The following is a 15,028-nucleotide window of genomic DNA, read 5'->3' on the forward strand; positions in this document are numbered from 1 at the left end:
CTGTTTATTGGGTGGAGCCCAGGGATGCTGCAAAACAGCCTGCAATGAATGCAGAGGACAGTCCCCACGCTGAAAGTTATCCAGCTCAAATTGGCAGAAGTGAGGAGGCCCAGGAGAAGCCTGCTATGGCTCCACTCCAGAGGTAATGCTACAGAGGTAGGGGCCAGGCTGCGGTACTTAAAATGAGTTTGATGTGATGTTAATGTGGCTGTAAATCTTGCATTCGCTCAGGGGTCCTCAAGCCTGAGTGTGCATCAGAATTGCCTAGAGGGCTTGTTAAAACCCAGGTCACTAGACCCCACCCCAGAGTTTATGATTTAGTAGGTCTGACGTTGGACTTGAAAATTTGCATTTTCCCAAATAATGCCACTGCCTCTGGTTCAGGAACCACACTTTGAGAACCATAAGATTTGCTCACATTTCAAAATTCTGACCTGCTGAAGTTAGGGACATAAGGCCACTCTACTACTGCAATAAAAAGCAAACACAAGTAAAATTCATGAAATTCCCTTAAAATGGTATAGATCCCATTTGTTCCCTGGCATTTCATCACCTTAATTTATATCTCTCTAATACATGGTGGAAAACACAATTTCCTTAAGGTGGAAAGATTCATAAGTGTCCCCTTCCTTCTCCGGAACATCAGTTGTATCAAACTCAGCATCCCCTCACTAATGATCAGGCTCAAATAAATCCTCAGGCACATTCAGGAGTGTCAAAGCGTCTCATCACGGCCCTTCAGGAACACGGGCTGGCTGATGGGATGCAAGGGCACATCTGGCTTTGAGGAATAAATTGCTTCTTTGATTTACCTCTGGTCCTTGCCAGAGCACAGAGACTTCAACCGGTTTCAAATATAAATCCAAAAGAAACACTTCCAGGAAAAAGCAGCCTTGCTATCAGCACTGCTTATCAGTCTTGTAATATTAGGGACTGCATTGGAACCTAAATAAGAGCCTGTAAAACCTTTATTTACACCAAACACTTGGTTCGGCTGATTGACTTGAAGGCTGTGCTTGCATTTCATATAACCCAGGGCAGAAGAAAAGCAGAAAGAGTGGATTCATGGGAGTAATGATAACAGTAGCAAACATTATTGAATGCTTACTTTGTGCTTCAACACCCTATGTTCTTCTTTTACGTGAAAAGTAAGAGTAATTTAAACTTTGTTCTTATCACATTAGACAACCTGACATTATTTCAGTTATAGTCTATTTCTCAATGTCTGGGTGAAACATCAAAGTGGAGATGTGTCCTAATTTATCAAAGATGATGAGTTTTTCCCCAAGAATCAGTAGGAGCCACTGAACTGGAGCCAATGGATCTCTGATTTTCTTATTAAATGTAGATCAATATATGAAGTGTCCAGACCATCAGTACTCAAAAAGAAAGTGAAATTACCGCCTCCCAAAGGTGTGCCTTGTGACCTGGACTTCAGTGACCCTTCAGGGATGGCCTTAGTGCACAGTTCTGTGCCTGTGTTCTTGCAGCTGTGGTCCATGGATAGTTTTAAATCACTGAGATGCTCCCATAATCAAGACTAACAATACGACTCTCAGCTACATCCTTCTCCTATCCCTCAAAGTGCATTTTCTCTGCTCCTTGTTCTTCACTGGACGTCCCAAACCGTTTCCCTGTATACTACAACAAACGACATTCAGGTGTTTTTATGTTGTATGGCTGTTTCCACTCTTTGGCTACAACCACACACAAGTGGTCTGGTTTTTGAGACCACTGTAGCAGAGAGAAAGATGAGGCGGTGATTGGTATCAGAGTGCCTAACTGTGCTATTTTGGCTTATGCTTCGATTCAAAACATAATCTATAGAATCTGGCAGAGAACCTCTCCCCACCTCACTGACACAGACATATACTTGGAGCCTGGAGATGTCCTCACAAGCAACGAGAGATCTGTCACCACCTTCTACCATGTTATGTGATACCTGGCCCTGGGCAACTTCACTGTGGCTTTGGAGGGATCTGTCTGACATCTTCAATGAGGCCAGAGAACACTGTATGTTGTAAGTAGTAACACGGTTACCTCTTGAGATAGGCATTGTTATTACTCTGATTTCAAAAATGAGGACACTGAGACCTGAAGATATTATGCAATTTTCCCAGGGTACCATGAACAGTAAGTGGTAGATTTAGCATTCAAATGTAGGTGGTCTGGGTCAATAGCCTATATGCTTAACTCAGTCTAGTTTGGCCACCATCTGTGTGGGAAAATTGCTTCCCCACTCTGGTCTCTGTCTTCATGAATGCAAAACAAGGGGGTTCATTAGTAGAAAACTGATAGTCCATGGGTCACATTTGGCCTGCATATGTTAAGTGTTTCGCTCTTACAGTGTTTATTTCATCTTACTATTTTATTTTATTTTGAGTTAGATGTCAACATTTACCAACCCCCCCAAATTATACATGAAACAATTTTGGGTTCTACTAAAAAAATTAGAAGATATTGCCACACTGTTTGGTAATAATAGGCTAGAGCCCAGAATCCACTGCCTCTTCTGGACAATGAGAAAATCTCTAATTCATCACAGTCTCCAATATTTCCTATTGCATCACGTTGGCATGTGCCCACCTCAGGACCTTTGCACATCTTGTTCATTGTGCTTGGAACACTCCTTCCCAGAGAGCTGCCTATCTTCTTTCCTTTTTCATGGCCCAACTGAAATGTCTAGAGTAAAAGTTCAGAGAAAAATGAAGATACTAGGAAATTTCTCCTTTAATAAAAGAGAAAATGCAGCCCTAAGATGTTAAGTGATTTAGAGTCACATAGTTAATAGAGGACCAAAATGTGGGCCTCCTAATTTATGCTAGAAGACCCTTCCAGAAGAGTTTGCTCTTATAAAAGGACACAGGAAAAGTTCTGCAGATGAGTTTCTAGGCAACGTTGCTCTGTTGGCAGAATACAAATCACTGTGCCACGTGAAGGAAAGAAAAGGAAGTCGTGACAGGGAGCATTTTCCTGAATTCTTCTCTACTCATGTTACCCAAGGTTCTACCACCAACTACATCCACTCCTAATTCCAGCTGTGCTTTGATCAACTACTTTCCAACAGGTCCATGTCCTTTCATGAGCTCCTGACAGCACTGCCTCTATGCTACTCTCAACACTTCCTGCAAAAATGCCACACACCACAGCTTGCACGCCAGTTTTGTCTGGCCTGCATTGTATTGCCCCACACATTGCTTAAAAGTAACACAAAACAAGACAGTAACAATTCCTGTTAATTGTGGCACCAAGGCTAAACACTCTTTCTTTTCTAGCTAAATAAAGTCAGACTAATACTACGGGAGCAGGCAAATGAATTGTCTAAAAACTCCCTGGTTTCTTTTTCTCTCTATAAATCTCCCTAATTATAGGAACAGGAACAAAAATGATTAACCATTCATAATACTGTTGATAAAAAAAAAAAAAAAAAAAAAAAAAAGACAACCAGGACAAGAACAAAACAAAGCTGACAGGAGAAATGTTACAGATGCGGTTTTTCCTGAGTTTTTGAGGACACGCCTATAGGTTCTTCAACCTTTTCTGAAAGACTCTGCCTGAGTCCAAAGAATCAGATTAGGCAATCTCTAACTCTGGCCTGTGGCCACGGACCATTTATAAAACTCAGAGCAAACCACTCTGGGGACAGAGATTCCTAGAGAGGCTGTGAGGCATCATCAGGGAAAGTGAGAACATAGTTCATATGACTTTGTGTGAAGAGACTGTTCTCACTAACAGCAGGATTAGGAGCCTCTGCAAAAAAGAAATTACCCACTTTGTATCCTTTTACTTCCGACTCATTATCTAGGGCCTTCACTTGATCCCAATTCAGGATAATTTTGGAGTCCGATGAATTCCATATGATGTTTCCGGGGGGTTGACTTGGTGCTATAAAAAAATTAAGATATACGAAGTCACAGATTATTAAGTCTCAATGGATTCTGAGGAATATCTCCTTACTAGAATTCAAGAGTGGAGGCAATTTAATGGGCTATTGCACTAATATGTGTCTTCAAGGTCACTAAAATCTGACGAGATACAGCATTGCAAATGGAAAAAGATTCACTTGGTCGCCTAACATTTATATCTAAAAGAAGTAGCCCTTCCCAATGAAGAGAAAAACATTTATCTTTCTGTCCTCTGGAGCAATGAATTTTGCATGGTATTCGGAAAGGTTCAGTTAAAATGCTAAGGTAAATTTGAATACACATAATGATACCAATTAGTATGCAAATGATCACTGGGAGGTGGGGATGGGGAATGAACTTGGGATATGTCTGATGAAATCCCTAAAATATTTCTGAACAAGAATGTTCTTACGTGGCTTTCTGGTTGTCACATTGACTGTTGCGCTGGACGGGCCTGTCCCTGCAGTATTATATGCCTTGACAGCTAAATGATACAGCGCGCTGCCTTTTAAATTGGTGATTTTTGTTGATGTCTGATTTCCAATTGTTCGTATTTTTCTAGCATTTTCTTCCTTGTCATCATGTCTCCAGTATTTAACCTGAGAAAATAAAAAGGAAGACTGTGGGAATCATACCTATTAGAGATATTTCCAATGGTAGCAGCTTTTTATTTTGTCTTTAAATTTTTTAAATGTTTATTTATTTTTGAGAGAGAGAGAGACAGAGCACAAGCAGGGGACAAGCAGAGAGAGAGAGGAAGACACAGAATCCAAAGCAGGCTCCAGGTTCTGAGCTGTCAGTACAGAGACGGATGTGGGGGTCAAACTCGTGAACCACGAGATCATGACCTGAGCTGAAGTAGGATGCTTAAACCACTGAGACACCCAGGTGCCTCATCTGATCTTTAAAATGCAGATTCTGATGATGGAGTTGATGTTTTCCTACCAACTCATAAGTAGAGCTTTCAGAGCCAATGGCTTTGTACGCCCCGAGCACTCGTGGGCAGTATGAAGGGCTCCCTTTCCGTTCTCAGCTTCATAGTGAGATAGAAGGTGGGCACAACCATTGTTGGCTATTTCTCACCTTTCCCCCACATTTGTTTTGAGTCCAAGTGGATACTGGGTGTATCAAAAGTCAAAGCTCATTTCTCCATTCTTCTTTTAAATTCTTAGTTCTGCATCTATTTTGAAAAAGATTTCTGGAGTGTAGCAGGAAAAGGGTGCTTTCAGCGTAGAATGTCAGTGGTTCAAATAAATATCTGCTAGAAGCCTTAACAAATCCCTCTAAATGGGAATCTGAGTCTTTTTCCCAATAGAGTGTATGTTGAAGTTCTCACTGAGGGGTGCATCTTTCCCGACCCAACGCACATATCTTTTGCTTACCTCATAGCCTTGTATCCGTCCTCTATTCTTCTCCACGGGGGAGGCCCAGAAAACTTCAATGTCTGTTGCAGACAGACTTCTGGCAAAGATGCTGGCTGGTGGTTTGGTGGGTTCTGCAGATGAGTGTGGAAAAAGTGGTTACTTTATCAACTGCATCAGAACAGCTTCTAGATACTGGCATTATAAGGAGCAAATTGAGGCGCCTGGTTGGCTCAGTCAGTTAAGTGCTGACTTCAGCTCAGGTCATGATCTCATGGTTAGGGAGTTTAAGACCGGTGTCGGGCTCTGTGCTGACAGCTCAGAGCCTGGAATCTGCTTTGGATTCTCCATCTCTCTCTGCCCCTCCCCTGCTCATGCTCTGTCTCTGTCTCTCAAAAAGAAAAAAAAAAAAAGTTAAAAAACTTTAAGTAAAATTCCAAGGAGCAAATAATCCATAGTTATATTACAGCCTTTAGTGATGAGGACACTAACACTCATTTTATAGAAGAGCTATGATTAACAACTAGAAGGTAGTTGTGACAGAAATGGTAAAGACAAAGTCTTTGATTTCTAAATTTGGGGGTAGCTGGAAGGGAAGCAACCCAGGACTCCTTAAGTTCAAGCACCAAGTTTTCATAGCTAGCAAATCCTTTAATACACACCCTTATTTAAACATCTCTTTTTTTAAATGTTATTTATTTTGAGAGAGAGAGATAGAGAAAGAACAGTGGAGAGGCAGAGAGAGAGGGAGACAGAGAATCCCAAGCAGACTCCACACTGTCAACATGGAGCCCGATGCAGGGCTCAAACTCATGAACCATGAAATCATGACCTGAGTCAAAATCAAGAGTAAGATGCTTAACCAACTGAACCACCCAGGTGACCCATAATACACATCCTTCTTAATCAGCATTTGTCATAGGTGAGAGTCCTAGTCATTGGATTATGAAAATAAGAGCAAAAGAACAAAGGGAAGCCAAATGACTTGACTAAGATTCAGGAGAGCCTGTCAACACTTCAGTCCTAAAATCAGCAGCATCTCAGAACTGAACAAATAACAAATATATAGGCAGCATAAGCCATACCTTCTTCTGCAGAATATACCACTGTGGTGGGACTGAAGGGGCCTTCTCCCTTATTGTTGAAGACGCCCACTTTAACCTCAAAGGGAGAGAAGGGGCGCACACTCTCATTCCTGAACACGTATCTGGAGGCATCGGCTGATGCCAGCACTGTCAGCATCCAGATCATTTTGCCATAGGGCCGGAAGGCCACCACATAGCCAAAGCCTCTACCATTCTGTAATTCCTCAGGGACCGTCTGGGAAAGAAGGGAGGCAGCCTTCAGAAATCACAGCAGTTCGATTCAAATGCTACAATTGTTTTATTTTACCCTACCTCCCACAATCTTATACATACATTCTTCCCCACCTATCTTACTTTGGGTTTTGTCAAGAGTATTAGGCTTGGGGCTTGCCATCAGTATGGATGAGGTATCGAAGTAGGTTAAACAGGCAAACAAACAAATAAACAAACAAAAAACCCAGTGAGAATTTGCAGTGGAGAGCCTGGCTTCTTGATGGGGGAGATCCAGCTCTGAAGTTCTTGCAAATGAAAGTCACTGGACAGTTGATCTAGAAACCGACATTCCAACATATACCATCCAATAAGAATCTTCCTCCAGGGCCAAACAGGCAAAAGACTTCATTGAAGAAGACCGTCTTGGCTCAAGAAAGCTATTCCCCCTCAGAAATGAGGAGTGAGGCTGGAGGGGGTAATTTCTTTCACTGTTGGGGCTTTGGTTAAATGCAAGATTTTTAACTTTGGGGGTAATGTCTAGAATCTTCCAAAAACATTAAGAACCCTTTCTAAAACTCCAATCTCATTTCTCAAAATCAATTTTTAATAAATTGGTGACTAACCTACCTCCAAGTTGTTTAAAAACCACCTTATAAAAGAGGACTCCAGAAGCAAAGCCAATTGCCAGGAAATTGTGCTGGTACACTGAATCTATTGCTGGCAGACATTTTAAATAAATTAGCCATGCATCAGTTCAGGAAGAAAGGAAAACTGGTTTTCTTTGAACGAGCTTTCATATATATATATATATGTGTGTGTGTGTGTGTGTGTGTGTGGTCTTCCATTTCATGATTGTTTTTTCTGTGTTAAATCAAATTAAAACTTAACAATTGATGGGCAAGCACCACCTTTTCTTGCTGGCAATTAGCTACGTGAGAGGGGGTGTTTGCACTCAAGTAAATTTCAGTTCTTAACAAGAGAAGAGAAAATTTCTTCTATTTGTTTAACATAGAGAAAAAAAAATAGCTAGGCTAATGTATACTCCTTTTGTTCCATGATTTACCTCCCAGGTTATAACCAGTTCAGATTTGCTGCCTCCGCCACCACTGACGTTAGCTGGGGTGACTTCGGGGACTGTGCAGGAGACAAAAAAACAAGTCATATCTGGTGTTAAAAGCAAATGAGAGGAAAGAAGGTTGCCTGACGGAAGTGACTCACTTTAAGCAAATACTCTGATAAACATATATCTTTGTCTTTTGAGATCAGAAACAGTGTGGTCAAGTGGCCCAAAGCATCAGCTTAAAGAAGTGAAACGTACTATGGAAATTGCCATTAGTTACCTGTTTCCCATTCAACAAGGTATGCATGTCATGTGACATGTCTGACCAATTGTTAGCTCCGTCCCTAGAGGCCAAGCTTCAGTGGTAGGAGGAAAGGACAGAGGTTCTGGTTCTAGTGCTTGGATAGGCATTTATTAACCATGTGGTGATACACAAAAGACAGACAATACACACTCTGCCCGTGCAGAGCTTACAATCTAGTTGAGGTAGAGCGCACATGCAGAACATACAGAGGAATGGTGACAATAAAGAACAACACGATGCAGAGAGAATGGAGAAGTGCAGTGGCGTTCTGAAGTAGCAGGCTGCTCAGAGTAGGGTTGGGCTAATGGCTTCTCGGAGGAAGGTGAGTTTTGAGCTGCGTGCTGAAGGAAGTGGTGGACATAGGTTGACCCCTGGCTCACTGTGCTTAACCTCTTTGATCCCCAGTTTTCTCTGTAAAAGAGGGGAAATTAGGCTAGCTTCCTCCCCAGGATTGCTGAGAGGAATTATTTAAATTACAGTTTTGGAGGGGTGGGGGGGAAGAAAGCATGGGGATTAGCTACATTATCATCAGGGAAACAAGAGACCCCATTGGTGTCTGGGTGTGTTCCCTTGGTTAAAGCCAATGAAATAGGTCTAGATGGAGTTTTGTGCAAGAGTAGGGTCAGACTTCCCATCTGCTTAAGGACCTTGCTATTATTCTTTCAACAAACATTTGGCGTTATCACAGCTGGGGACTCTACAAAGACCCACACCTAAGCCTCCCACATTACATGAGAGAAGGAAATGTACAACCAATGCAGATGAATTAATGTTATTCCCTCCCTGTGCTCATTCTAAGCTGTGCTTACAGAAGGTCATACTACACATACATACTGGCCTCGTATGAGTGAGCAGGATGTTCTGAATCTTAGCTTCTGGGAATGGTTTATACTCTAAGAAAAAAATCTTACTAAATATTTCTCAAGAACTTATTCCTTGCGACGAGTGATTTCTGTGTGTTGAATTCATTTGAAATGTGGGGTGTGCCTTAAAAAAGTAAATCCTGGTTGAAGAATCTTGGTGACAAACGAACCATTGAAGGAAGAGGTGGTGTTTGGAAGAACTAAGCACAGAGTGTCTCTCCCTGTACAAGGAGACCCAGGAATGAGTGAGAAATTAACTCTTGAACTCAATAAACTGAGCATCTGCGGGTCTGGTTTCTGATCATTATGAACATTCAAGGGAAGGGGGTGCTAATACAGAGCCTCATTAGGGCTGAAGAGCAGGAAGAATTCAAAGCCTTTTCCTAAGGAATAATAGCCACTGGCACAGACTCTCCATGTCCTGGATACTACTCACGAGCCTCTTCTGTCCTCCGCTTCTCCGAGGGCCGGCTGGGTTCCCCGATCCCAATCACATTGGCCGCAACAGTGCGGAATTCATACTCGACCCAAGGGTTCAAACCCACGACAGCCGCTGTGAATGTCTTCCCATCAATAAGTTCTGGCACTGAAAGACATCAAAAGGTGGAGATACTTTACAGGATTCCATGTTAAGCAGATAGGAACTTCCACCCATCATGATTACTGTTACTGTGTGCAGGGCATTGTAGGTGGTCTGAGACTAGTTGTACAGCAGCTGTTACAAGGAAGTCATCCCAGAACTCTCTATACTAAACTAACAAGTTCAAATGAGACACCAGCAGATAACATTACAGTATTCAAGGCACAAAAGTGCTTGACTGTAATCATGACTGTTGTTACCTGACACGTTTTTCAGCATTTACCGTATAGTATTGGGCACACTGTTCAATTTCTACAATCATTCTATGAGTAAAGTAAAATTGCTGTGTTTATTTATACAGATGAGGAAAATGCACCTTATAAAGATTGTTACTCATTCAAGATTGCGCTGGATTTGCTCCTTTGTCCGTGTGTTCCAAGCTCTATAACTTAACATAATAATGAATCTACAACATTACAATTCTGTAATATTGCTGACGGTGAACTGTACTAACCTATCTCATGAAGGAATCTGTAACCACAAAAGGAATGGCCACGAAGCACACAAAAAAGAAGTCAGAGAGGGAGAATTTGACAATATTCACCTACTAGTATTTGGAGAAGGGCTCCTTCCCAAGAGGACATGGCCCACTGTTTTGACACCATAGGCCATGAAGCTCTGGACATTGCCTCCGTGCTCACTGAACAACTTTTTGAATTTTAAACTGGTTATCATAAAGATGTCCCACGTGAGGGGTACCTGGCTGGCTCAATCACTAGAGCATGCGACTCTTGATCTCCAGGGTCATGAGTTCAAGCCCCACCACGGGTACAGAATTTACTTAAAAAAATAAAACAAAAAAAAATAAATAAAGATTTCCCATGTGGCCCAGAAGATTCAAAGGGAGGTTCCCTGTGGCAAAGCTGAGGCCATCACACTGGTCACTGGGATTCAGTGGCTGCCAGCCTCCTGATACCACAGTTACAGAGTCCTAGCCTACAAAGGTAAAAAGTGGGGCTCTGGAGTCAGATCATCTGGATTCTAAACCTGAATCGACACTTAGTAGCCCAATGACCTTGGGCAAGTCGCTTAATCTTTCCATGCTTTGGTTTCCCTATCATACGATGAGGCTGATAACAATATCTATTCACAATGCTGTTGAGAAAATCCAAGAAAAGCACTTAGCAGAGCATATCATGTAGCACATAGCAAGGGATCAACAAATTCTAGTGTTTTGTTTGTTTGTTTGTTTGTTTTACCATCACTATCATCATCAGCGGCAGCTTCATCCTCCTCTTTTCTTTCATTATATTTCTGTAGCACTTCCTATTTTTAAAAAAGTTTCACAATCATTTCTCTTTTGGGTCATAACCAAATCTTATCATGCCCATTTAACAGAAGAGGAAGATGCATAGTTGTACAGACATGTGCTGATTAGCAGAGTCAGGGCTAGAATGATCCCCTAACTTTAAGATTTTTGTGTATCTTTCCTTCCTAAGCATTTTTGAGATTCAGAAGAAAATCAATGAGCTGGAAACACACAAACCCATTTCTGAGGTTGGATAAGCTGAAGTAAAAAAAAAAAAAAAAAAAAAAAAAAAGAGGTTGTGAAAATCAATAGGATTCATCTGAATTGCAGAAAACCAGGCCTATCACTCCATGTATTTCTACCTCAAGACATTAAGGTCACACAGCCAACTCTTAGGAACTAGAAGAGTGTGTATCTTGCTTGCAAAAACTACTTGTTTGTCCATTTTTCCTCAAATGAAACCTAGATAAAATAACAAAAAGAGTCAATTTGGGGGGTGGGCAGGGAAGGTATGGTCAACTCACATTCCTTTATTTTTCAAGTTTGACAATCTTCTCAGGGCTCTGCTCCACCAGGGCCATGGGCCTACCTGGCGGGGCAGATCTGAGGGCCTCGCTGAACCATCCAATCTGTAGTAGTGACAGGCGATGTGTACAAAGGGCAGGGGCTTAACCAACACAAGTTTATGACCTGCGCTTACTGGGAATTCCTTGTTCATGGGGAATAATTGCAATCCCTGATCCCCGTCATGAGTGGGGTTCAACGGGTTACCTGCACCTGCCGGTGTAGGGTAGGCACATGCTGAGCCAGGCAGTGTAGTACGTGTGTAGCCCCCAACATCTAAGGGCATCACAGACATACTTTTTAATATAACAAAATCTCATACCTCTTTATGCCCAAATTTAGCCATCTAAATAAAAATGGGCAGCAAGTCAAGGGGCTCCAGGCAGTCTTTAGTTATTGTTTTTTTTGAGAACACTATATAAACTTTTACAAAGGCTATGTAGACTAGCATAATCCACTGCTTCTCAAAGTATATCATTAATAGTACACAGATAATTTTAGGTAATAAGCAGATTGATGCATTTTATTTTTACAACTAATGTATTTTATTATGTATGTTAAGAAAAAATATAACCAACATACAGATCTATCATGTGATAGACATTGTTGCTTAGGATAAGTTAAAAAACAAAAAAACACAGAGCTGATATAAAGAAAAACATTAAATGAATGATAGTACCATTAGATGAGGTCTAGGAAACATTTGTAGTTGTGTCTGAATGAGAACCTAGGTGGCCCTTGGTTTCTGCCACAGTGCTTTGTCCATTATGCTGAGTTTCAGAAGCCCCTGTGAAAGACCAGCACCAGGCATCCAATATGGTACCTGTATTGACTGCTTGCCAGCCTACGGAGAACGGAGTCCTGGCTTGAATGACATACATGGTGATGGGGCTGTGGTTGTCAGGCCCGGGTCTCCAGGAGAGCTGAGCAGTGGTATCTGTAATTTCATCTATGGTCACAGCCTCTGGGGGTCCTGGGGGACCTGTGAAAGAGCAAGACCCTCAGAAGGGAGCAGTGCGTTCAAATGTCCAAGCAAATGATTGCTTAATTGAATGCAGAGCTGATCCATTCAACCATTTGTTCACCCACTCACAGATTTATCACTTGTCAGTTCCCTTTTAAATACCTCTTTGGGTGTCCAGAATTCTTCTGGCTCTGAAACTACAGAGATGAATGAGACATGGCTCCTTTCTTTCTTTCATTTAAAAAAAAAAAAAATTTTTTTTAATGTTTTATTTATTTTTGAGACAGAGAGAGACAGAGCATGAATGGGGGAGGGGCAGAAAGAGAGGGAGACACAGAATCGGAAGCAGGCTCCAGGCTCTGAGCCATCAGCCCAGAGCCTGATGCGGAGCTCGAACTCACGGACCATGAGATTGTGACCTGAGCTGAAGTCGGACGCTTAACCGACTGAGCCACCCAGGCGCCCCCTCTTTCATTTTTTTTTTAAAGTTTATTTATTTTGGGGGAGGGAGAGAGAGAGAGAGAGACATGGGGGGAAGGGGCAGAGAGAGGGAGACAGAGAATCCCAAGCAGGCTCTGCACTGTCAGCACAAAGCCTAATGCGGGGCTTGAATCCATGAAATGTGAGATCATGACTGGAGCTGAAACCAAGAGTCAGATGTTTAACCCACTGAGTCACCCAGGCGCACTGACATGGCCCCTTCTTTCTAGGGGCTCACTGCATAATAAAAAAAAAATAGGTAAACAAAGAATTAAAATAGAGTATCTGTTCCAAATGCTAGGAGAGAATACTGGGATACCACAGAAGTCCAAATTCCTTAATTCATCTATCATATGTTTACAGGTTTCTGTTATGGGCCAGGCAGTGTTATCTGTGGATAGAGTAGTGATAAATGAAGATAAGAGTATTTTGGAAATGGTCATTTCTACCACTGAAGCTGTGGATGTGAGCAGAGAGGGCTTTAGAATGTTGGTGGTCGCAGCGCTGCTCCTACATTCCCATTCCTGCTGCACTGTAATTACTAACCCCGCTCCTGTCCCGCATCATATGCAAACACACGCTTGTATGCAAGGGAGCTGCTGTGAAAATGACCAGTGCTCAAAAGAGTCACCAGACTGTGGCTTTTTCATTGGAACTTCAGGACGGGGCTGGAATCTAAAGACTCTCTCTCATTTGCAGTTTCCATAAGGCATACCTCTATTTTTCCACTTATCTTCCTGATGTTCATTGTTTCTGCCCATGTACTTAAACCATGGAGGCAAGAGGAAATCAGTTTTAAACGAAGGCTTGGAAATCATAAATAAGTAGAGGGATGGAAAGCAGTAGGCAAACACAAAATATCAACACGGCCCAAGCAAAGACCGGAGCTGTCCTAGATTCCAACAGAAAAGCTCTTAGTAGGCAGTTAAATGTATCTGTGGCAAGGCACAATTGACCACCTCAGGAAGGAAGGTGATTGTGAGGGAGACAGGATGACAAATCTCATGTCCCTAAGGAGGGATTAAGGAGATATTCCTAGGAGGGCTTTGCTCAGCCCCATAGAGCAGTCAAGTGTACTGCTAAATATGACTGGGCCAGGTCACCAGGCAGGGAAGAAAGAGACATCTAGCAGAGTGCTGAAAAGTTCAATGTAATTTCCTGAAGTAAGACTTTGTTCTGAGATTCACTCTTGTACCCTTCCTATGATGTCCTAACTTTCTCTTTCTTTTTTTAAAAATCATTTTTATAGACCTACAGGTGAGACTAAATTTAGCTTCTCCCTCCTACTCCTGAATGAAAGGTCTGGAAATCTGTATGCTGAAACTGATTAATTTTCCATGGTGACATTTGAACATGTCAGTCTAATGCCACCTGGATAGAGTGGAGGCAAACTTTAGTCTTAACCAGATAAAGTCCCGAAGACAGTACCATCTTGTTTCCCACTAGCTTTCTTATCCTAGATCTATGCCCCACCCCCATTTCAATGGGTGCTCTTTTCAGGGCCTTTAAAATCAAAGTACACAAGTACAAAAGTATTCCCCTCCAAACTCCTCAATAAATTAAATTGATAGGAATTATCTGAGCCCATTGCTGTCAACCAAATAAAGGAAATGAAAGGGTGTATGAACTTGGCCATTGGAGATGAGATGGTACTTTCAGCTTTGTTGACGCTGTGTGCTCCTGACCAGTGTGGAGACATGACCTCAAAGAATGTTTACCAACTTTGTCTTGGGGAAGTTGGGTCACTCTTTCAAAATGACAAAATGATCAAATGTTTATCCTCTGAACAAAATGTTCACATGGCCAGGGGCCCACAGATGTTTCTGTCACAGGCAACAGAAGAGGGAATGTTGGTGTGAGAACAGTGATTCTGCTGCTCTCCCAGTGATGAATGGCCTTTCCACCTGTCTTAGTGCGACAGACTAAATAAAGCAGGTATCGGAGAATCAAGGAAGCTGGAGCCGACACTCAAAGCTCTACCAGTTTCAGATACACAAATCTCTTACAGGGCAGTGGAATGCATTTCTGCATCCTTTCTGTAATATGCAGAAAAGCTGCAAGAGCAGAGCTAAAGGAAATAAAAGGAAAGATTATGGTTTAAAATGGCATATTAATTTATTGGCCTTATTAACTGATTAGACTAGATTTTCTTTTAGACTGAGTTTGCAAATTCCTCTTGGTATTTAATGTTATTTTCTGTGAAATGAAGTATACAATATCATTTAAGAACTTCAAGTATTACTGATTTAAATATTTATTAGTCTAATTTATTGGCATTTAAACTGCTGATCTGAACATTATCCTAATTAAATAGAGGATAAATTTTTAGCAACAGAATTC

General features: G+C 41.7%; 1 protein-coding gene across 8 annotated transcripts in view; it reads right to left on the reverse strand.

The window, feature by feature from the left end:
- Positions 1–15,028, reverse strand: part of CNTN4 (contactin 4) — a 914,517-nt gene that overhangs the window by 7,013 nt on the left and 892,476 nt on the right. For all 8 annotated transcript variants that reach the window (XM_058726189.1, XM_058726188.1, XM_058726182.1 and 5 more), the window contains 7 exons: positions 12,068–12,226; positions 9,228–9,377; positions 7,628–7,698; positions 6,352–6,586; positions 5,288–5,400; positions 4,318–4,504; positions 3,773–3,885 (listed from right to left, as the gene is read on the reverse strand). In XM_058726189.1, the coding sequence (XP_058582172.1) occupies positions 3,773–3,885; positions 4,318–4,504; positions 5,288–5,400; positions 6,352–6,586; positions 7,628–7,698; positions 9,228–9,377; positions 12,068–12,226 (1,028 nt within the window). The remainder of the gene's footprint in view (positions 1–3,772; positions 3,886–4,317; positions 4,505–5,287; positions 5,401–6,351; positions 6,587–7,627; positions 7,699–9,227; positions 9,378–12,067; positions 12,227–15,028) is intronic.

This window comes from Neofelis nebulosa, chromosome 4 (assembly GCF_028018385.1).
Source record: "Neofelis nebulosa isolate mNeoNeb1 chromosome 4, mNeoNeb1.pri, whole genome shotgun sequence".
In the NCBI taxonomy this organism is placed as follows: Eukaryota; Metazoa; Chordata; class Mammalia; order Carnivora; family Felidae; genus Neofelis; species Neofelis nebulosa.